The following is a 23,852-nucleotide window of genomic DNA, read 5'->3' as shown; positions in this document are numbered from 1 at the left end:
TGCAATGAATCTGCATCAAATTTTGCATTAAGCTTGAACTTCTTCCGCTGAAGCTATTCAGATGATACAGAGGCCGCAGCTCTGGGCAGCTGGTGATTGGCAGTTTCACCACAACAACGCGCCTGCTCATGGATCACATTTTGTGCAGGGTTTTTTGGCAAAATATCAAATGACTCACCACCCCTACAGCCCAGATCTGGTGCCATGCAACTTCTGGCTTTTCCCCAAACTAAAACCACCTTTGAAAGGAAAGAAATTTCAGGCCATCAATGAGATTTAGGAAAATAGGACGTGATAGCTGATGGCCATTGGGAGAACGGTGTGAGGTCCCAAGGTTCCTGCTTTGAAGGGGACTGAGGCATCATTGCCCTGTATACAATGTCTCTTGTATCTTGTATTTTCTATTTTTCATGTTACATGTCTGGGTACCTTCTGGACAGACCTCATATTCCCAGAAGTGGAATCACTGGGCCATAAGGCAGTTCCATTTTTAATTTATTGAGGAGCCCCCACACTGTTTTCCATATTGGTTGAACCAATGTGCATTCCCACCAACAGTGGACTAGTTAAGATTCCTTTTTTTATGGCTGAATATTAGTCCATTGCATGATGTTATGGATTGTATTGTGCCCCCCACCAAAGTTCACATGTTGAAGTCTGAACCCCAAGCACCTTATTTAGAAATAGGGTCATTGCAGACGCAATTAGTTATGATGAATTCATACTTGGAGCAGGTTGGGCCCCCTAATCCAATATGACTGGTATCCTTATAAAAAGGGGAAATTTGTACAGACAGGCACACAGAGAGAATGCTGTGTGAAGAAGACAGAGATGAGGATGATGCATCTACAAGCCAAGCGATGCCAGAGATTGGCAGCAATCACCAGAAGCCAGGCAAGAGGCAGGGAACACATTCTCTCTCAAAGCCCTCAGAAGGAACCAAGCCTGCTGCCACCTTTGTCTTGGACTTCCAGCCTCCAGGATTGTGAGACAACAAATTTGTTATTTAAGCCACCCAGCTTATGGAACTTTACTGTGGCAGCCCAAGCAAATTAATTCATGTGGATGTACAATAAATATTTAACCACCTCCCTACTTTAGACTTTGGGCTTTTCTTTAATCTCTTACTTAAAAACAAACAAACAAACAAACAAACAAACAAAAAACCCTGCAGTGAATAACTTTTTTGTGATCCATTCCATGAGTGCCCGACTACACCAGCAGCACGGCTACCCACAGGCGGTGCGCACGGTGAACCGGTGAACTGCGTTGCAGAGCGTGTCCCGAGGCCTGGGGGGCGGGGCAGGGGGAGACGGGGGCGGGGCTGCGCCCCTCCAGCAGGACAAGAGGGCTGTTCCCCGTTTTCACCACCACCTGTTGTCAAGCTTTTGGACTTTTGCCATGCTGATAAGAAAAAAATGGTATCTTTGTGCAGTTTGGATTTGCATTTTTAAATTATGAGTCAACTGTATACTTTTCTGTGAACCCATTGATCTGTTGGGTTGTTGGTCTTTCTTCTGTGCATCAGGGAACTTTACCCTTTGTGATATTAGATGCAAATATTTTTTCCTAGTCAGTCATCTGAATCTTTACTTTTCTTATGGTGGTTGCACCACACCATGATATTTTGTTTTTGTGTTCGAATTGATTATGGTTGCGGAGGTGGTAGCAGCAGCAGTGATGACGAGTGTGGGCACATTTTACATGTAAGTCCTCGATGCGGACGGAGTTTATCTCGGCGAAGGGCAGAGGTGTGAATGCGAGCTTACCTTTTCCCAGTGCTCCCCAGCTCTCCCCACACCATTTTCCTCGCTGATCTGAAGTGCCACCTTATCAGATACTAAATATCCATGACTATATAGGTCTGTTTTTAAACTTTACGTTTCAGAACTACATCAGCTTAATTATTAATGTGCTATAAGTGTCCCTCATCACTTTTTAAATTTTTCCAGGCATTTTCTAGCTAGAGACAAACAAGAACCTGTCCACATTTCCACATGAACTTTACAATTGTGTGTTGCTAAAGAAGATTCTGTCGCTATTTTTCATTGGAATGTTAACTGAAAACATCAACTGGGTGTTTTGTAACCACAAAGGATTAATTCAGGAAAAAGAAGGGGTTGCAACCCCGTGCGTTCAGACATGGCAAGCCCCGGGCAAACTGCCTGACTTGCCAAAATGGAGGGAAGAGGAAATTAAGGGAGTGGGAAGTTAGAACCATGGAGCTTCAGTATAAGCCTGGATTTCTTCCTGTGGAGGAGACTTCCATAAGCCCTAGCTTCTCCCATAGACCCTCCGGACTGACACTGATTTCATAAAGTTCTAGTTAGTCCATGTCGGGATCATTACGGCTATAGGGAGAAATGACATTGTTCTGATGCTGAGTCTTTTCATTCAGGCAAGTGATGCATCCAAGAACCTTTCCATAAATTTGGTTTGTCTTTTGTGACCCCGGAGTGCTGTCACTTCTCCTCATATAGGTGTTTCCCATGGCTTCTTAATTCCTGGGTATTTGGTCTTTTGCTCATTTGTGTCTATTGTAAATATTTCTTCCTAGTGTTCTAATTGTAGTGTACATATAAAACTATTGATTTCTGTATGTTAATTTTGAAACCACACCCCTTACAGAATTCTCTTATTGTTTAGTCTATTGCCAGAAATAAAATCTTTTTTTATCTACAAATAGGATGTTGATATCCCTCGAGTCCCCCCCCCCCGCCACCGCCAGCTTCCCAGTGTTTCTAGCCTGCTTTCCTTTTCCTTACCCAGCTGCAATGGAAAATAATGGCAGCGATGGGTAATGTCTGGTTCTCTGCAATGATTGCATCCAATGTTTTTTGACTCTTGTCGACTATTCCAAGGAAAAATTTTAAAAAGCTTTTGCACACTATTATTTATTGTAACACTGATCTTTTTTAATCCTTACATGAGTATACATTTGTTGATTTTAGAGAGAGTGGAAGGGAGAGGGATATGTCAATGTGAAAGACAAACATTATTAGTTGCCTCCCACATGCACCCGGAGGGGGGATCAACCCTGCAACCTAGGTATGTGCCCTGACCAGGAATCAAAACTGCAATCTTTTCGTGCACATGGAGACACTCCAACCAACTGAGCCACCTAGCCAGGGAAGAGCATTGACTTTTGTAAAGATTTTATTTATTTATTTTTAAAGAGAAGGGAAGGGAGAAGGAAGAGAGGGAGAGACAATGTGAGGAAGAAACATTGATCGGTTGCCTCTCGTACATGCCCAACAGAAGCAATCATTGCAGAGAACCAGACATTACCCATCGCTGCCATTATTTTCCATTGCAGCTGGGTAAGGAAAAGGAAAGCAGGCTATAAACACTGGGAAGCTGGGGGTGGGGCTCGAGGGATATCAACATCCTATTTGTAGATAAAAAAAGATTTTATTTCTGGCAATAGACTAAACTCGTACTGAACCTGCAACCCAGGCATGTGCCCTGACTGAGAATCAAACCAGCAACCTTTTGTTTTGTGGGATGACCTACAACCAACTAAGCCACACTGGTCAGGGCAGCACTGATTTTTAATAATAACAATAAAAGACTTAATCAAAAAGAACTTCAATGATTAACAACAGAAGAGTTAAGAAGATTGTAGTTCAATGGCATATCACAAATCGTAATAAAATAAAAAATGACCATGTATAATATTATTTGTAAAAAAAAAACAAACCACTATAAAAATTGCAGGTATAGTACAATTATAACCATCTGAAAAAATCTTCAACGTGGCCATAGAAAAGGAAGTTTGCTAAGATGGTAACAGTGATTGTCACTAGGTAACAGGATACAAGTGATTACTTTTTTAAATTTTTCTCTCTTTTCCAAATTCTACATAATGAGCTTCTATTATGCTATAGTGGAAGGGGACCATTTATTTTTAAAATTTGTGACCAAGTTCACCAACTATAAGTGGAGTTGTAATTAAGCCCCTCTGGGCATAGCTCATTGATCTGCAATTGAACCACCCCAAAGGAGGCAAATAAGCCCCAAAGCAAGAGCAGACTGAGGACTTCACAGCCATGCCTATTGGCCTTCTAGCCATGGATGTGATTTCTGATTTTCTAGTAGATACATTCAAAGTAAAAAGAAACAGGTGAAATTCATATTAACAATGTGTTTTATTAACCCAAAAGAGCCAACATATTATCAATATAATCAACATAATTTTTACTATTTTATACTCTTTTCCCACTAAGTTTTAGAAATCCAACGTGGATTTTACATTTACAGCACATCCCAATTTAGACTAGCTGCATTTCACGTGCTAATTAGCCATGTGAAAAGTGACTGCACTATCAGATAGGACAGGTATAGATAATCCTGATTTGTACATTTCCAGAACAGGTGGAAAAGGCCTGCATGCATGCACGTGCACGTGCACACGCACACGTGTGCGAGAGAGCAAAGACCCACAAGCAACAAAAAGTGCCTGGAGTATAGCAAGGATCATGGAGGAAAAAAATATCATCTAAAATAAAAATCACCTAAGATTATTTATTGTACTTGAGCTTTCCAATGATTCCTTCCCCGTTCACACACTACCTTTTATGGAGGAGCAAAGCCTAACTTGGACACAAATATTTGTCCATCTTGCTGCGGAGAGAGGAAAGCTCAGTCTTCTCCCTCCAGCAGAGGCCCCCTGACCTTACACAGCAACCTTCATCCTGGAGTGTGAATTCTGTCGGAGGCCATGAGAATCAGTGGAAGCCACTTGGGCTGTGCTACCCACCAAGGTGGTCATTGCCACATGTGGCTAGTTTAAGTTAAACATAATTAAAAATTCAGGTGCTCAGCCACACTAACCAATTTTCAAGTACTTGGTAGTACTGGTCCAGACTTGCTGGGCGGTGCAGGGAGTTCTGGTATGGAGCCAAATGCGGTCAAGGAACATTGCTGCAAGGAAAAACTTCTATTCCCTGTTTACCCAGCACCTGCATCTATGAAAAATGGTAAATCTGCATAGAATTGAGGCTGAATATTGACTGGCTCACTCCAGCGAAAAGTAAAATTCATCCAAGTAATTGCATCACGTGAACTATTAAAAAATCCATCGTATTAAAAGTCGTGCTTCCACCCTGACTGCTGCTGCTCAGTGGGTTGGGCATCATCCAGCAAACCGGATGCCGATTTGATTCCCACTCAGGGCACACACCTGGGCTGTGGGGCTGGGTCTCCGGTGCGGGCGTGAGAGAGGGCACTAATCCCTGTTTCTCACATGTTCTCTCTCACATGATGTTTCTCTCCCTTTCTCCTTCCCTCCCCTTCTCATGTAAAATCTTAAAAAAAAAGTTGTGCTTCCAAAAAATTTCATTTTGTGTAACCACTAACAGTAAAATTTTGAAATGTTTATATAATTTTGCTAATGATCTAGAAAATAATTAACATCTGTGAGAGAAAATTGTAATTTCTTTACAGACATGTATGCTAGGGTTAACAATAAAACATAAACTATTTTACATTAAGATAAAATCCAGTGATACATGTAGAATAAAATTTTAGATTACGATAAAAATCCTGTGATAGACACATGAAAACTATGTTTAAGGAAAAAACCCAAAAAGGTGTAAAATATATGACTGTTAAAAGTGAATGGTGAGTGTTCCCAGACGCTGTCGCTCTCTAACGCCAGCGCCCCCTCCAGCTCGCTGAGCTCCAGCCAAAGGAGAAGCGGGGTAAGTAAAGAGGTCTCTGTACCATGGCTCGTACAAAGCAGACTGCCCGCAAATCGACCGGTGGTAAAGCACCCAGGAAGCAACTGGCTACCGAAGTCGCTCGCAAGAGTGCGCCCTCTACTGGAGGGGTGAAGAAACCTCATCATTACAGGCCTGGTACTGTGGCACTTCGTGAAATTAGACGTTATCAGAAGTTCGCAAACTTCCCTTCCAGCATCTGGTGCGAGAAATTGCTCAGGACTTCAAAACAGATCTGCGCTTCCAGAGTGCAGCTGTTCGTGCTTTGCAGGAGGCAAGTGAAGCCTATCTGGTTGGCCTTTTTGAAGACACCAACCTGTGTGCTATCCATGCCAAATGTGTAACAATCATGCCAAAAGACATCCAGCTAGCATGCCGCATACGTGGAGAACATGCTTAAGAATCCTCTATGATGGGAAACATTTCATTGTTTAAAAAAAAAAGTTCTCTTCTTCCTGTTATTGGTAATTCTGAATGTTAGATATTTTTTTTACCATGGGGTCAAAAGGTACCTAAGTATATGATTGCAAGTGGAACATAGGGGACAGAAATCAGGTATTGGCAGTTTTTCCATTTTCATTTGTGTGTGAATTTTTTTAATATAAATGCAGGGATATAAAGCATTAATGCAAGTTGAGATGTTTCAGTGAACAAGTTTCAAGCAGTTCAACTTTATAACAATGTAAATAAACCTGTTAAATTTTTCTGGACAATGCCAGCACTTGGATTTTTTAAAAACAAGTAAATTTCTTATTGATGGCAACTAAATGGTGTTTGTAGCATTTTTATCATACAGTAGATTCCATCCATTCTATAGTCTTCTGAGTTGTCCTACATGCAAGTATGTTTTTAATGTTGTCTGTCTTCTGTGCTGTTCCTGTAAGTTTGCTATTTAAATACATTAAACTATATATATAAAAAAATAAATGGTGAGCATTATATACAAATAGCCAAGACATGAAAACAACGTTAAGTATCTATCAAGGATAAATGGACAAAGAAAATGTGACAAATATATTATGTATATATGAAATTCTGCCATTTGTGACAACATGGATGGACCTTGAAGGCATTATGCTAAACGAAATAAGTCAGAAAAAGATAAATAACCTATGATCTCACTTATATGTGGAATCTTAAAAAAAAAAAAAAAAGGAAGGAAAGTAGGAAGGAAAAAGAAGTCTTAAAAAAGAAAAAAGAAAACTTAGCGAACAGATTGGGAGTGTGCGGTCCCCAGGAGTCCTGGGATGGGACGTACAGCATGCCGACTATAGCTGATACTGCACTGCATATTTGAAAGTTGCTAAGAGAATAAATTCTCATCATGAAAACTTGTAAGTTCTCATCACATGAATATGTGTGTATGTATGGTGATGGATGTTAACTAGACTTACTGTGGTGATCATTTCACAATAAATACTTGTATATAACAAATATTGAACCATGTTTTACACCTGAAACAATGTTATGTCAATTTATCTGCATTTTTAAAAAGTGGGTGATAGTTAAACCATTGTTGACTTAGACTCCATTAGATGCGTTTGAAAGAATGATATGCAGTTTTATTTTTTAAATGTCAATATTAGCAATAGGCCAAAAAAATATTTAGATGTTAACTATAAAAGGATAGCTTTCGAAGACATTTTAGGTCGAGAGTTCGGCAGCCAACACTGGGGATCACTGCACGGACGGCGCCGCCACAGGGTCAGTGGGCTCTGGTCCCAGAAGGCGACCACAAAGCCCACCCACCCCGCCGTCCCGCTGTGAAAGGCAAAAAGGTCCCCAGTCCCTGCGCTCTGCTCCGCCTCCTCCCTTCCGTACGAGGGGAAGGGGTGGCGTCCCCGCACCTCACGTTGTAGCGAGTCCTGTATTTAGGTACATAGGTCGTTAGGTGTTTATTCTACCCCGGCTCTTACTTGCTTTATTGTCGGCCCCCCTGCGGAATGTAAAGACCACAAAAAGAACAAGGTTCGCCTACAGTTCTTTCACTACACTCGCGCGCACGCCAGCCGGCTGGCACTTAATAAACAGTAACGGCATAACCCGCCTTACCCACGAACTACAGCTCACGTGCCCGAACGGAGGGAATTACCACCGAGTCAGTCCTCCAGACTCCCAGAGAGAACTCGGAAGTGCCCCGGAGCCGGCGCGGGTTCTTCCGGCCGGGCCGTCCGCGCTTTTGTCCCGCTGGCGGCTGGACTCCCGCGGCGCCGCCTCAGCCAGTACGTGAGTACGCGGCCGCCCGCGCTCCCGCCCCCGGCCCTCTCCTGACACGCCTTTCCCTTCTTGGCCGGTCCTGGCTGCCCCTTGGGTCGCGGGCGGGGTCTGGAGGAAGCGTGCCTGCTCCTCATACACCTCGGGGGAGTTGAGGGGAGGGAAGATCGCGGGCTGGCCGAGGGGTGTGGGGCGCGCCACTGGAACACACTGGGCTCCCTGCCGGCGCCAGTTCGGCTGTCCGAGCGACCTGGGTCGGTTTGGGGCTGCCCCTAGTCCAGAGAAACGCCCCGCTCTCGTGTTTCTCAACTCTTCGAGGCTGTCTCGGGCGGGAGGGAGTCGAGAAAATTAGCACTTCAAAATGCCGTCCTCTTGTCCCCGTCGTGCCCTCGCTGCAGTTAAGTTTGGCCCTGGGCCTTGAAAGTGAATTCAAGTGTTAGAGGGACCCCTAGGGGTGACCAGATTCGTCCTCCCTTCCCCCCAAAGCTCTCCCCCCGCCCCTTTGGTGGAGGGATGACGTGGAGACTCCGGCCCAGGTGCGGATCGAGCCCCGGGGAGGTGCTTCCCGGCCCTTTGCCTGGGGTAGCTCTCCAGGGAACACACGGGGGTGCGCCCGGACCTGCCGCGGGCTCCGCAAACTAGGAGTAAACTGGGGAGGAGGCTCCAAACGTCAACAGCCTACGGGAACCCAGGCGTTGGGGTGCGAAAGATGACGGGTGCCAGGGCTGCGCGTGCCATTCTGAGACGTTTGGACTAAGCCACTAGGCTGGACTAAGCCACTAGGCGTGTTTTCTTTTTGAAAGCAAATGGGGGTTTTTTGGTGGGGTTTTTTTTAATGTTTAAATCTATAATATATTCATATAGTTCAGTTACTTAAAATACTAAAAAGTTGTCAGGGAAAAGGTTTCCTCCTGTGCACCCATCTTCCTAGGCCCGACCTCATTAAATACATTCAGTTTGAGTTTCTTTAGGCAAATACCGGCAGATGCGAATGTGGTTAATTCCCCTTTTTTCCCACACAGGTCGCTTCGGTGTTCTGCCCCTTGCAGCTTTCCCTGACTCTGTCCTAGAGATCAAGAGAACACAGAGAGCTCTTTTGTTTCGTTTTGTTTTTACAGCGCTGTGGTATTGGATTAGCTGTCATTTGGATGTTTTGGATGTTTCGGATTTTCCATAATTTTTTTAGATCGAATCAGAGACATTTAGGGTCTTCCCAATTTTTGTTACTTCCTATTATGACGCTTTCGGTGACATACTAGGGCATATCTGAGCAGGGCTTTTAAGAGTTGTGAGTAAACAATCAAATTTTGTTTTACATCAGTTAAGCCAGTTATTGGTAGATTGTTCAATACCAATACCAAATCATTATTATAACTCATGTAGTGTTTAAAAAACAAAACCAAGTAGTTTCTCTCTCCTGAGACTTGTGTTTATGAAGTTTAACCTTCCACTAGCCTAGTTAATTCTTTTAACGACTCTTCTCAAGCAAGACTTTGCTGCTCCAGAAAATCTCTCAGCCTCCCTTTCAGAATTTCCTTTGCTTAGCTTACTCCCAAGTCTAACTAGAATTTCTTCTCCACTACCAGGTATGAGAATATTCTGTTTCATGTTTCACTTTGAGGAAAAATCCCCTTGAATCCTTATTTCCACTTATAAGCAATAGAATCATCTCAAGCTAACTGTCTACTATCATAAACTATAAATGCGGTGATAACTAAAGCACAAACCATATTTCTCACGTCCCATCTCTGTATCTCTTCTCATTTATCCTGTTCCCCCACTTCCTGAGTACTCTTTCATCTAAATTAGTAAGCATTTTGTGCTCACATTCCCTCTTTTCTCTCTGGAGAGAGAAGAGATGGCGTGGTCATCTCCAAGTCAAGTACAATATCCAAGAACTTAAGATACAGAATCCAGATGTGTCCCGTGGAATGTGGTTACTACTCTGGCATGGTGCACTTTTGCTTGCTGCAGGAAGTTGTTAATACGCAGCAATGTACACCAGAGGTAGCCACAGTTGCTGCCTAGTGAGTTGTCTAGGCTCTTGAGAATTGGCTCTTGACTCTGGGGCAAGAATTAAGGACAGGTTCATGCTATCTGCATGAGCTTTTCTAGGCGGTGGTGGTCGAACATGAAAAGTGCAGAGCTGCTCAGAGGTTGTGGGTCATGTGTGGTTTGTAAGGAGTAGATAGATAGCTTTCTGTGGCTGACATTAGACTTATGAAACCAGGCTTTGGGGTCATGCTCCCTGTTAAGAACTGGTTAGAGGAGTTTCTAATTCAGCCTTTGGAATTTTGAAGAAATCAAAGCTTTTCTGGCCCTTTGTATTCAGGATTTATGCTTTTGGGGTAACTCTTTGTGTCATGGGGTATGCATGGCTCAGCCACTATGTCAGCTGTTTTGATTGGATTATAATCTCCCAGGCTCCAGGGTTTAGTTCTCTGTCTCCTCACTCTACAACTATTATGGGTGACCTTTCTTTTTTCCTTTTAATTTTTTATTTTGAAAAAATTCATATACAGGAAAGTAGAGTAGTACAATGAACTGCATATACCCACAGCTTAGAGTTAACAGTTGTCAGCATTCTGCTGTTTGTTTCACCTTTCTCTATTTTTGATTTGTTGAAATATTTTACAGGAAATTCTAGACATCATGCCGTTTTACCCAGCATACTCCAATTTACAAAAGAAAAGAAAGGACACTTTAACATCTAAAATGCCATTATCACACAATCCTAAATTAACTCTGATTCCTTGATATTATCTAACAGGATGGCAAACTGCTGAGCCTGTGGCCTGTTTTTGTGTGGCCTGCAAGCTAAGAATGGTTTTTACATTTTTAAAAGGATATTAAAAAAATAAGTGACAGCCCTGGCGGGGTTGCTCAGTTGGTTGGAGCATCATTCTGTAGACCAAAAGGTCAAGGGTTCAATTCCTGGTCAGGGCCCACACCTATGTTACACGTTTGATCCCTGGTTGGGGCATATACAAGAAGCAACTAATCAATAATTCTCACATTGATGTTTATCTCTCTTCCTTCCTCCCTCTCTCTCTAAAATCAATAAAAAAAAAAAAGTGTCCTCTGGTGAGGATTAAACAAATAATTAATTAATTAATCAACGAATGACAGAATGGAATGTGGCCCACAAAATCTACAATATTTTCTGTCTGGTCCTTTATGGAAAAGTTTACCAACTCCTGATTTAATGGAGTAAGCGATCATCCCAAATGCATATCTGAGTTTGCGGATCTGCCTAAAACTTCTCAGGATCGAGTCAGGATTCCTTAGTATGATGGGCAGCCCTTGTTTTTGCCCCCCTGTCCAGTTGTGCCTGTGCCTTCCCCAGATGTCCTGAGGGTGGTGAACACCGCTCCCTTTAGTTCTTGCCTCTGCTGCAGCTACTTCTTTTCTGAAGCTCTTCCTAGCCCTCCGAAACAGTTCCATCCCTTCTGCCTCCACCCTCCTCTGTGATCTGTGCCCTGTGTATGCCTCTGCCATTTTTATCATGTGTTAATTATTTTCCTGCCCGACTCACCTAATCTGCCAGCTCCTCGATGGCAGGGCTGTCTGCATCCCCAGGACTAGCCCAGTGCCTAAGGCAAAAACAGAATATGGTTTGTAATCTAAGTTCCTTGGGCAGCATTCAACCTCAGAGAGAACATACTGGAATGCATCTTCTATATATTGTTTATAAGAATATTTTTTACATTCTCTTCATTGCCTTTGCATTTTAGTAGCTTAGTCCATTCAGGCTGCTATAATAAAATATCACAGATTTAGTGGCTTATAAACAACAGAAATTTATTTCTCAAGATCAAGGCACCAAGGGATCTCTGTGGGGTCTCTTTTGTAAGAGCACTAATCCTGTTCATGAGGGCTCCACTCTCATGTCCTAAGTGCCTCCCAAATGCTTCCCTCTTAATGCCTTCATCTTTGGGGGCTAGGATTTCAACATAGGAATCTGGGGAGACACATTCAAGCTACATTCAAGCTTGAATGTATCTTGTACACATTCAAGCTACAGTGGCAACATTTACTTTAGTGCTAGTTGTATGTTGTCTTGGAGTTTTTCTGCCTGTGCTTTTGGCCTTTCTTAGTCTCAGTATTGAATACTATGAATCTCATTGCTAACCATCTTTTTTCAATGAAGATACACATTTATATTGATCTTTTTTGATTTCAGCCATTAAGAGGATTGGGTGCCCTGCATTGAGTGATAGAACACTGTGCCCCCTACCCAAACAGAGGAGGTTAGGTAAGGCTGAAACAAGGAAACTGCTGGATTCTACCTAGGTCAGAGAGGTAAGCAGTGAGATACTTGTGGTCATGCACAGCAGGCCAATCAGTGGCCAATTGGGGGAATCCCAGAGGACCTGAAAGGGACAAAGAATTAACCTGTCAGAGAGGGTCAAGAGAAAGGGTCCATCAGGGCCGAAGACCAGTGTGCAGTGGTGAGAGGGATTATTTAGCATGGCCCATTTGGTGTCTCAAGTCACTCCAGGTGGCTGTATGCAAAAGGCTTCAAGTGCCATACTAAGTAGCCTGGGAAGATTTGGCATTGGGGAATGATCAGGTGTGTATTTCCCAAAACTTTTGACAGCTCCTGGAGGAAGAACTGGATAGGGGTGAGAATGAAGATAGGGAGACTACAGCAGACGTTCAGAAGAGAATTTCGGAGGACCTAGACTAAGGGCTTAGCAGTGGAAATGGAGTTCCAGTGGGGACTTGAGAACTGTGTAAGCGGTAAAATCAGCTGGCCTTAGGGACTCTTTCAGAGATAAAGAGAAAAGTCCACTTTTGATTTAGGCAAATAGGGGGAGGACAAGGATGTTTACGAGGGCCTGTAATTGAAGGGAAGGGTCGGCCAGAAATGAGGATCTGTGAGATGGCTCGTGTGAGTGATTGGAACCATGCGTATAGAAGGAGTTGCTCCAGAAGACTATGTAGAGTCAGGAGAGGAAAGGTCCTAGGATGGAACGGGGCCAGGAACATCCAAGAACAGCAGGCGGGGGAGTCGGCTCCTGGCCCAGAAGCAGCTAATACAACATGGTCTGAGTGGAAGAAATCAGACTGAGTAGGTGATGCATGAGGTGGGATGGGTATGTGAAGATCACTTTTTTAAGAGACAACTGTGAATAGGAGGCAGGATGGCAAAAGCAATACCGGGCAGGAAAGATAGAATTTAAATCTATTTTTTGACAGTTTAAAAAACTTTTATTTGCAAATAGTTTCAAATATACAGAAAAATTTCAAGAATAAGAATAGTGAAGTGACACCCTTAACTCATTCATCAGTAGTTAACATTTCATTTTCTTTTCCCTCGTATGTATTTTCCCAAAAACCATATATCATGGCCCTTTACCCTGTCAGTATATATTTAGTAAGGACAGGAATATTCACTTAAATAACTACAGTACAACTGTCGACTTCAGTAAATTGAAAGTTGACATCACTTTTGTCTAACCATATTCCAATTTTGTCAGTTGAAACAATTTTTTTTATAACAGTTTTTCCTTCCAGTACAGATTTACTCCATGTCATGTATTAAATTTAGTAGTCAAGTTTCTTTAGCCTTCTTTAATCTGGGACATTTCTATAGCTTTTCTTTGTCTTTTATGAAAATGATATTTTTGAAGAATACAGATACATTTTAGTGGAACATTTTTCATTTTGGATCTACCGGATGTTTCCTTGTGATTTAATTCAGGTAGTGCATTCTCATAGGTGATGTATCCTCAGAGTGTCACTTCTGGAAGCACATGATGTCCATCTGTCCCCACAGTGATACTCTACTAATTTATAACACTTGGCCAAGGCATTCTCTAATTTCTCCATTGTGTAATTACTGTTTTTTCCCTTGCAGTCTTTGGGGGAGGAATGTTTATACTGCTTCTTGTCAAAATTTCCCGTAGATTTAGAATCCATTGAGGATTCTCTTTCAGTTTATTCTTTGTTCTGAAAGTTGCAGAATGCTGATTTCATTTTCTCCAACTCTACTACTCTCTCCACATTTACTATCTGGCACTGGCATGCTGCTGAAAGGCCTCTCTTCCTCCTCTGTTTGTATGTGCATGGACTTACGAAATCCTGTTTTCAATGGTTTATAATTCATTCCTGTACTTAATTGGTTTTTCCTGAGAAATTGAAAGGGAGTTTATTCTGATAGGATTTGCAAATTGGGGAGTACAGCGTTCAGTATAAACCAAAGACATATTCCAAGTAGGGAGAATGGAACAGGGTTTTTGAAGATGCATGTTGCAAGGGGATGACAATCAAAGAGATGGGTTGCTAGGGAAAAGTTCACAAACTTACATCATTCCTTTTCTGATTGGTGGGGTCAACTGGACTTTTCAGTGTTCAGGTGACCCAATGATGAGTAGGTGGAATGGTGAGATAAAAGCAATGAGCAGTATGAGGGGGGACCCAATAAAACCCAGAATTTATTTATAAAAAATTGTGTATTTATTCTTAACATGTTTAAACTTCAGTCACCTTCAAAGTACTCTCCATTTGATGCAGTACACCTATTGAGACTTTTTTCCCACTGGCCAAAACTGTTTTTGAATTTGTCAATTTTGATGCCTTTTAGTGCTTTCACTGTTTTTGTTGCACCTCTTCCACATTGGCAAAATGCTTCCCATTGAGGGCTTTTTTTCATCCAGGGAAACAAAAAAGAGGTCACTCAGGGTGAGATCAAGTGAATAGGGAGGGTGGGGCATGGAGGTCATGCGGTTTTTAGTCAAAAACTGAATGCTCAGGGAGGTGTGGGCAGGTGCACTTGTAAACTGAACTAAATTATTATGGACCCTGAATTGGGTACTCAAGCTGGATCTGGTGGTCTTGTGACATGCCCCTGTCATTTCTGAGCACCTCTGTACTTGCTGGTATAACAAGATGCTCCAGTTCATTTTTTATGTATTCTGTCCCCAGCCTGGAATCCGTCTAGTTCCTTTTAGTGGCAGTGGTAACAGAGACTGAGAACAGGATGCTAGATGAGCTCATTACCACTAAGGTGTTTTTGCTTTTTGGCAGACAGAGCTAGGGAATATATATACACACCCAAATATACATATATGTGAATAAGTTAGAAATCACATGTTAACACCAATACCTCCGTTTTACCCTACAGTGTTCTCTCTTGCCTTCCCATATTCTGTATTTGTATGTCTCTTCTTCCTCCAGGAGAGCCCTGACTCTAAACACATTTGCTCAGTCCCATAACACATTTAAAATTGTTCCAAAATTACTTTGCCTATACCATCACAGAAAACAAATCTAAAAAGAGTTCTTTTGTTTGCAGCTCTTCCCCACCACCCCCTCCAGCCTTCCCTTAAACTGAATATATATAGCATATAGTCATGTGTTATGTATCTAAGTGATATGGGTTAGTTCTTTGTTTCTTTTTGTCCTCTTGTGGTTGTGGTTTTCACAAGAAACACAAATGATTTCCTTTTCATTTGCTTTCTCATATAGCAGTGTTCCCCCTTCCCGTTCTCATTGATGTAATTTTATTCTTTGCATCTAGAGAACATTATCATGTTTGCATAAGTAAAAACTATACAAAAGCTGCACACAGCTGCTCCATTCCCCCGCCCCTTATAGGTAATGTTCTTCACTGTTTTTTGGTTTCTGTCATTACTGTTAAAATAAGCAGATATGTGCTTGTTTTTTTATTTTTCTTACCAAAAGGTAGCATATATACTTTTTCACTTTACAGTATATCCTTGAAATTGCTCCCTGTCAATCAATTTATGAAGATGTTCCTCAGTCTTTTGTGGCACTCCCTTATGTACATGTGCCATAGCTCATTTACCCACTCTTCTGAGTGTAGACTTGTAGGTAGTTTTCCTGATTTTGTATTTACATATAATGCTACAATAAATAACTTTGTGCATATATGCTTTTGTATTTTTTGGAAGTGTATTTTCAGTATAAATTCCTACATGGAATTTCTGGATTGATGTGTACGTGCATTCATACTTGTGTTTGACACTGGCAAACTCCCCTCAGCAGAAGTTATGCTAGTTTGCACTCCCAGCAACGTGTGAGTGCCTGTTTCCCCCACGGCCTCACCAGCCAAATATTGTCAGGCTCTTGAATATTTGCCAATCTGATGGGTGAGAATTGGTATTTTAGTCTAGTTCTTATTTGTATTTCTCTTATTGTGAGTGAAATTGAAAACAAGTTTAAGGAACATTTTAATATTTCCTTTTATAAATTGTCTGCATCTTTTGCCCATTTTTCTGTATGATTTTTAGTCTATTTTTCTTCAGTTTTTGAAAATTCTTTTTATCTTAAGGATACTAGCCTTTACATAAATGTAAATGTTTTCTTCTACTTTGTCATTCATTTCTTGATTTTGCTTATGGTATTCTTGACATGTAATTTCATATAGTCAAAAATATCTTTTATTTCATCTGCGTCATAGTTAGAAAGCTTTCTCTACACCCAAGTTATAGAGGCATTCACCCATATTTTGTTCTACTAGTATTTGTGTAGTGTCACTTTTTTATATTTAGAGCTCTGTTCCATTTGGAGTTTATTCCTGCGTATGGTGTAAAGAATGGATCTAATTTTATTTCCAAATGGCTTTATACTTGCTCTAACACTAATAAAAAGACCATCTTTGCCCCAATTTTTTGATACATTTATCATGTATTTGATTTCTATATGTAATTAGGACTGTTTCTGGACTTTGTATTCTATTTCATTTGTCTATCAGCTGAACCAGTACCATGCTGTTTTGGTTGTAGAGGCTTTGTGACATACTTTAAACTTTTTTTTTTTTTTTTTAAGAAAATCCCCACCCGAGGATATGTTGATTGATTTCAGAGAGAGAAAGAAAGGAAAAAACACCCATGTTAGAGACATTAATTGGTTGCCTCCATATGTGCCCCAACAGGAGTTTGAACCTGCAGCTTACATACATGCCCTGACCAGGGATTGAACCTGCAACCTTTTGATGTACAGGACCATGCTCCCACCAACTGAGCCACCCAGCCAGGGTTGTGATATTCTTTTAATATCTAGCATGGCTAGTCTCCCCTCATGGCTTTTCCGTTTCTGTTTTTCTTTCTAGCAGTTTCTATGTGTTTATTTTCGGGGATTTGGTTTTCCATCTGTAGGAACATAAAGGCCAAAGGGTCTGGATGGAGCAGAGTCCCTGTGGTATATGGAAGCAGGATTCAGAGTACAGATAAAACATGTGTTGCTGCTGATGGTTCTGGAATTTCAGTGCTCACCCAGTGACGTGGACTTTCTGCCCAAAGTAGTAAAGAAATGGAGCAAGGAACTAGGCCAAGCCACCATTTGTCAGATATCTGAAGAACTCTTACCTCATATCACTTGTCATTTTGTGAAGCTTTGTCAGTTGACCACCTTTTGGTCTGAACCACCGTTTGGTTTAATGTCTGCTGAGTGGTGCTTTGTTTTACTGTCCTAGTGACATCCTGAGTTCTTAGCTTCTTGTTTGTAAATTTTGAGTCCATCGTTACAGTTCCATAAGCATAAGTTAGATTGTGTTGTCCTTTATACATGTCCACTCCAGAATATATATCTTACTTTTCTTTTTTTGCCTCTGCTTCCTCCTCACATTTACACACAGAGTTTCTAAGTAGGATTGACAGAATTCCAGAGTACTGACCTAAGAGAGCCTGATACCAGGGTAAGAGGAGAGATCCATGTTTTAACTAAATCTAATTACAAATGTCTAATTTTCTAAGGTTGAGGATAAGGAATTTAGAACTCTTTCTTTTGTTCTTAGGAGTCAGTTTGTCAGTAGGTGGATATTGATGGAGTACCAGCTGTGTAGAGTACCTTCACGGGGACAAAATGATCCGGCCTGGCTCCTAAACTCCTTTGGAAAGGAGTTTATCTTTCCTGAGTCCTGCCCTTTATCTTCAGTTTCAACTGTGATCCAATAACCTGACCTTGAATAAATAACAAAGTAATAATAGCATATAGCACTCACCAAGTGACAGTCGTTGTTCTCAACACTTTACACATGTTCTCTTATTTAATATTCACACCAATCCTATTGACCTCATTGTACAGATGAGAAAACTGTGGCACAAAAAGTTTAAATAACTTTCTCTAGGCCACACAGCTAGGTATTTCAAAGGTATCTCAACTTAGGCAGAACTATTTCCTTTGCCTGATGGTTTGTGTTTTTGCTTTTGATATTTTATATTCTCTGACTGCAATTATCCTGTTCCTGAAGTAGGATTGAAAGCCTCTTTGCCTGGCAAGCTGGAGTGTCTTTTCTTTATATTACAGTTCGCCCCAGACTACCCAACTAGCCACTTTCTGGGATCAGAGTTTTCCTTGGAGGCGAAGTCCAGGAGGCCAAACCAACAGGCTTGTTTTCTTTATCATCCTTAACATGACTATTCTTACGATTTTATAACCTCCTCTCCAATACTTCCACCCAGGTACTGATTTCGCCTCATCTTCAGTTTGCCTCTCTTCTATTGATTATGTCTTCTTAGTTTCTGTCTTATTAATCTGTGTCCTCTGCTTCAGAGATTTCTTCTACCCTCTTTTTCCATTACTTGGTGGGATTTTAAAAAAACTGATCAATGTTGCCCTTGGTTCTCTACCTCATTTCAACTTACCCTTATGCTAAGCTGTTATGCAAGAAGAGGAGAGTTCTCTGCTTTGTTGAAAATCCAGGGCTGTTGCATTTTAACATTAGCCCCAGGAGGGCAGAAATTTTGAAATGTCCACCATTGTATATCAGCGTTTAAAAATGGTACTTATCACACAACATGCAGTCAGTAAACACTTGAGTGAATGAGTGAATTTGGATGTAATTCTCATAGTTTCTTCTAAATAAAATGAACAAGTATCATTTTTATTTTCTTGGTTTAGTGTCACATTTCAAGACGAGGGGCACTGAGGATGAGGAATCAACTGACAAATATGAAAATATTGGAAATGCAGAACCTCTGTGGCTAAAAGTGGAAGGTCTTCACAAGGATCGTATGCAATCTAAGGTTGGTGAAACTTGTGATTGGGATAGCAAGATAGAGAACCAATTGGAAAAGCCTGAGGGAAAAAGAATGAAGGAAGACAGAAGTAGCATCCGGGAAAAGATTGGAAAATCCAAAAGCACAGCAAATATAAAGACAGAACAGGAAGAAGGCGAGGCATCTGAGAAAAGCTTACATCTGAGCTCAAAGCACATTACACACCAGACCATCCCTATAGAACAGAAAAGCAGTGAACAAGGCAAATGTGTGGAGAATGTTAATGGAAACTCTCATTCCCATCTGAACCAGAAAACCAGTGCTGACAAGAAATCCCATAAATGTGATGAATGTGGGAAGTCCTTCAAATATAATTCCCGCCTTGTTCAACATAAAATTATGCACAGTGGGGAAAAACGCTATGAGTGCAATGACTGTGGAGGGACTTTTCGGAGCAGCTCCAGCCTTCGAGTTCACAAGCGAATCCATACTGGGGAGAAGCCGTATAAGTGTGAGGAATGTGGGAAAGCCTACATGTCCTATTCCAGCCTTATAAACCATAAAAGCACCCATTCTGGGGAGAAGAACTGTAAATGTGATGAGTGTGGAAAATCTTTCAATTATAGTTCTGTTTTAGACCAGCATAAGAGGATCCACACTGGGGAGAAGCCCTATGAATGTGGCGAGTGTGGGAAGGCCTTTAGGAACAGCTCTGGTCTCAGAGTCCACAAGAGGATCCATACAGGGGAGAAGCCCTATGAATGTGACATCTGTGGGAAAACCTTCAGTAATAGCTCTGGCCTTAGGGTTCACAAAAGGATCCACACAGGTGAAAAGCCCTATGAATGTGATGAGTGTGGGAAGGCCTTCATTACTTGCAGAACACTCCTAAACCATAAAAGCATCCACTTTGGAGATAAACCTTACAAATGTGATGAGTGTGAGAAATCGTTTAATTATAGCTCTCTCCTCATTCAGCATAAAGTCATCCACACTGGAGAGAAACCTTATGAATGTGATGAATGTGGGAAGGCCTTTAGGAATAGCTCAGGCCTTATTGTGCATAAAAGGATCCACACTGGAGAGAAACCTTACAAGTGTGATGTCTGTGGCAAAGCATTCAGCTATAGCTCAGGCCTTGCAGTCCATAAAAGTATTCACCCTGGGAAGAAAGCTCATGAATGTAAGGAATGTGGGAAATCTTTCAGCTATAACTCACTTCTTCTTCAACATAAGACCATTCACACTGGAGAGAGACCTTATGTATGTGATGTGTGTGGGAAAACCTTCAGAAACAATTCAGGTCTCAAAGTCCACAGGAGGCTCCACACTGGGGAAAAACCATACAAATGTGATGTGTGTGGGAAAGCCTATATCTCACGTTCTAGCCTTAAAAACCACAAAGGAATCCATCTTGGGGAGAAACCCTATAAATGTAGCTATTGTGAGAAATCTTTCAATTATAGTTCCGCCCTTGAACAACATAAAAGGATTCATACGAGGGAGAAACCTTTTGGGTGTGATGAGTGTGGAAAAGCCTTCAGAAATAATTCAGGCCTTAAAGTACATAAACGAATCCACACTGGGGAGAGACCTTACAAATGTGAAGAATGTGGGAAAGCCTACATCTCACTGTCAAGCCTTATAAATCATAAAAGTGTACACCCTGGGGAAAAGCCGTATAAGTGTGAGGAGTGTGAAAAAGCCTTCATCACATACCGAACCCTTATGAATCACAAAAAAATTCATCTTGGGGAGAAGCCCTACAAATGCGATGTGTGTGAGAAATCTTTTAATTACACCTCACTCCTTTCTCAACACAAAAGGGTTCACACTAGAGAGAAGCCCTATGAATGTGACAGGTGTGAGAAGGTTTTCAGAAACAACTCAAGCCTTAAAGTGCATAAAAGAATTCATACTGGGGAGAAACCCTATGAATGTGATGTGTGTGGAAAAGCCTACATCTCACACTCAAGCCTTATTAACCATAAAAGTACCCACCCTGGCAAGACACCCTATACATGTAATGAATGTGGAAAAGCTTTTTTCTCAAGCAGAACTCTTATAAGCCATAAAAGAGTCCATCTTGGGGAGAAACCTTTTAAATGTGTCGAGTGTGGAAAATCTTTCAGTTACAGTTCACTCCTTTCTCAACACAAAAGGATCCACACAGGGGAGAAACCCTATGTATGTGATAGGTGTGGGAAGGCATTCCGGAATAGCTCAGGCCTCACAGTGCATAAAAGGATTCACACAGGCGAGAAACCCTACGAATGTGATGAGTGTGGGAAAGCATACATCTCACACTCAAGTCTTATCAACCATAAAAGCATCCACCGTGGTCAGCAGCCCTATAATTGTGAGTGTGGGAAGTCCTTCAATTATAGATCAGTCCTTGACCAACACAAAAAGATCCACACTGGAAAGAAGCCATACCGGTGTAATGAGTGTGGGAAGACTTTTAATACCAGGTCAGATCTTACCAAGCATAAAAGAACCCATACAGGAGAGGAATCTTTAAATGTGCCAAATGTGGGAAGTTATAGTGGCACAACACACAGGAGAACTCATGAGGGTGGGAATGTTCTGGATGGGACCAGGATGAGCTTGTCCCTGTAGGAGGCAGAGCTTACCAAGTCTCAAAGAACTCAAATGGTAGAAAAACCTTATGAATGTAAGAATGTCTGAGGTCCTTGTTCATGGCTTATAATTTACATAGTACAAATGAAACCATGAGTAATCTTTTCTATGCTTCAAGGAAGCCTCCAGTGTCAAGGTAGTTGAGCCCTTATAATATAGTTTATAATGGGGATAAAACCTATCAGAATGATAGAATGTTAAAATAAAACCTTTAAAATAAGCAGACATTTCTGGATGTAAAAGGAAACACATGGGTGAGGAAAGGATTTTAATTACAAGTCACAGTCACCATTAGAAAGTTAATATTTTGGTAAATTCTGTGAATCTAAATGTGGGACATTCAGGTATATCTTTGAGTCCAATTATACATTGTTCAGTGGAAATAACCCAAGAAGGGCTTCCAGCAGGCAAATTCAGGGACAGATAGGCTTCAGGGAATATAAATTTATTTAATAGTAGTGTTCATGAAGTAAAAGCTTTATTATGTAATTTAATAGTTTGGGGCGAGGTGATGACCAATTCTGAAACAAAATTTGAATTTTGTTGTAGGGAAATTTATTAAAAAAGTGTAGATTTAATCAATCTAACAGGAGATATGAGAAAGTCACTCCAAAAAATTTCAGGTTGATTGGACTATACTGTTGTAATGTGGTGATACACTAGTTGAGTGGGTGACCTTTAAAAATTTCAAATGAACCCTCTCAATGATAAATGTGTGGTGAGTGAAAACCTCACACATTATACTGCAAATAAAAGGTTCTACCATTGAGAGAAATACAGTATACTCAGTAACTAAGGGAACATGTCTTCAATATGAATTTGCACAAAAAGAATTTATTCAGGGATTCCTATGAATAGGAATGCTGAGAAGGAGGGCATTTTATTACAGGAGCTAAAAAGCTAAGTAACTACCAATAATAGGGGAATAGGAGGAAATTCCTGCTTCTTAATCCTGTTAAATGATAGACTGTTTGGACTGTGTTATTGTAAAGATTTCATGCACTAATGTGTGTTTTATCTGTTGTAAAATGTTATGAATATATTGTTCAGGGCTCACTCTTTCTTGGCCATGAAGAGCCAGATAGTTGTGGCAAGATAAGATGGATCTCCAATAAAGTCCTCAAAAGTAAACAGGCTGTGCCTGACTTTAGAAGGAGCAGTATGGAGGGAAAGCCATTTGTGTTACATCTTTGTGGGGTAAGTTATGCCAGGTGCAAACTAGGAAGGGCAGCAGGGGCTCATCCCCCAGGGCTAGCATCTCGGGTTTCACTAGCAGTTAGGTGGTACCTCTACCAGAAGTGCAGAATGTATTGAGCCTCACATCCTAGGGCTGGATCATAATTCCTGGGAATGGGCAGGCTCTGTGAATGGCACCCCTGCACAGAAAACACCTCTGTTGCAAACAGATAGAATTTAACAAAATGTTAACTTTGTGTAAAGAGTAAAAGGAGAGTCTTCTGAGAGTTAAATAACCTGTCCAAGAATACTGTGGGTGGGCCCTATCTTAGAAGCTGAATAATTCATCAGGTTTCTCTGCCTCCAAAATCCACTCTTTTTTATAAGAGAAAAAAAAATCTCTAGCTAAATAGTTGCCTTTCTCTCTAGGACTTCATGTATCTAGCCACAAAATTTACATGTCTGACTGTCTGTCTCTCTCAGAGTATAATTCGTTCTGTCTCCAAACTCTCACCAGTAAATTTTGATGGAGGAAGTAGGGATGTGACTAGGAAAGGGAAAAGTAAAGCATTTCTGCTGCTCAACTCCACTTTGAAATGTCATGACCACTCTTGTTCTTTGTCATCCAACACTGACAAACATCATCCTCTCCACAGACTTGAGTTCATTTATTCAGGAAATACTTGTTGAGGATGTGCTAGACACAGTCCACTGGCTGCTAAGCACTAGGCAATATGAATAAATAAAGGATATATATATAAGGGAGAAAATCCATAAGCAGAGCCACCCCAATGAATGCTGAACTAAAACACAGCACCGGGAGTCAGAAAAAGAGACAACAGTGATAACTATGGGTACAATGATTTTAATTTTTTTTTTTTTTTTAAGAGGGAGATGTGGAGGATGGGTTGACCTGATGAAAGGCAGCATCAGAAAAGCTCATACATCCTCAAGAGCAGCCAGTCTCTGGCAGGGTTGGTACCCAGTGGGCAGAAAGGGGGTAGACCATGCAATACCCATTTCTAGGAGTCACCAGACACATTGATTCACCTCCATTTACTGAAGATAAAACCAGAGATGTTTTAGATGATTGCATTACCTATGGTTTCTGTGTGGCTGGGGCTGTCAGTGTACC

At 41.3% G+C, this 23,852-nt stretch overlaps 1 protein-coding gene and 1 pseudogene across 1 annotated transcript; both read left to right on the top strand.

Moving 5' to 3' along the window:
• The first annotated feature begins 5,686 nt into the window (after window positions 1-5,686).
• Window positions 5,687-6,174, top strand: LOC129065013 (histone H3.3A-like; annotated as a pseudogene).
• Window positions 6,175-7,886: 1,712 nt separating this feature from the next.
• ZFP62 (ZFP62 zinc finger protein) lies at window positions 7,887-22,878 on the top strand. Its single transcript, XM_054566305.1, has 2 exons — window positions 7,887-7,942; window positions 18,804-22,878. Coding segments are annotated over exons 1-2 (2,718 nt in total). The 5' UTR covers window positions 7,887-7,941; the 3' UTR covers window positions 21,521-22,878.
• The last annotated feature ends 974 nt before the right edge of the window (window positions 22,879-23,852 follow it).

Source organism: Pteronotus mesoamericanus, unplaced genomic scaffold (assembly GCF_021234165.1).
Source record: "Pteronotus mesoamericanus isolate MK-2021 breed Mesoamerican mustached bat unplaced genomic scaffold, CSHL_Meso_final contig_171, whole genome shotgun sequence".
Taxonomy (NCBI): Eukaryota; Metazoa; Chordata; class Mammalia; order Chiroptera; family Mormoopidae; genus Pteronotus; species Pteronotus mesoamericanus.
This window is presented reverse-complemented; position numbering and strand designations above follow the sequence as displayed.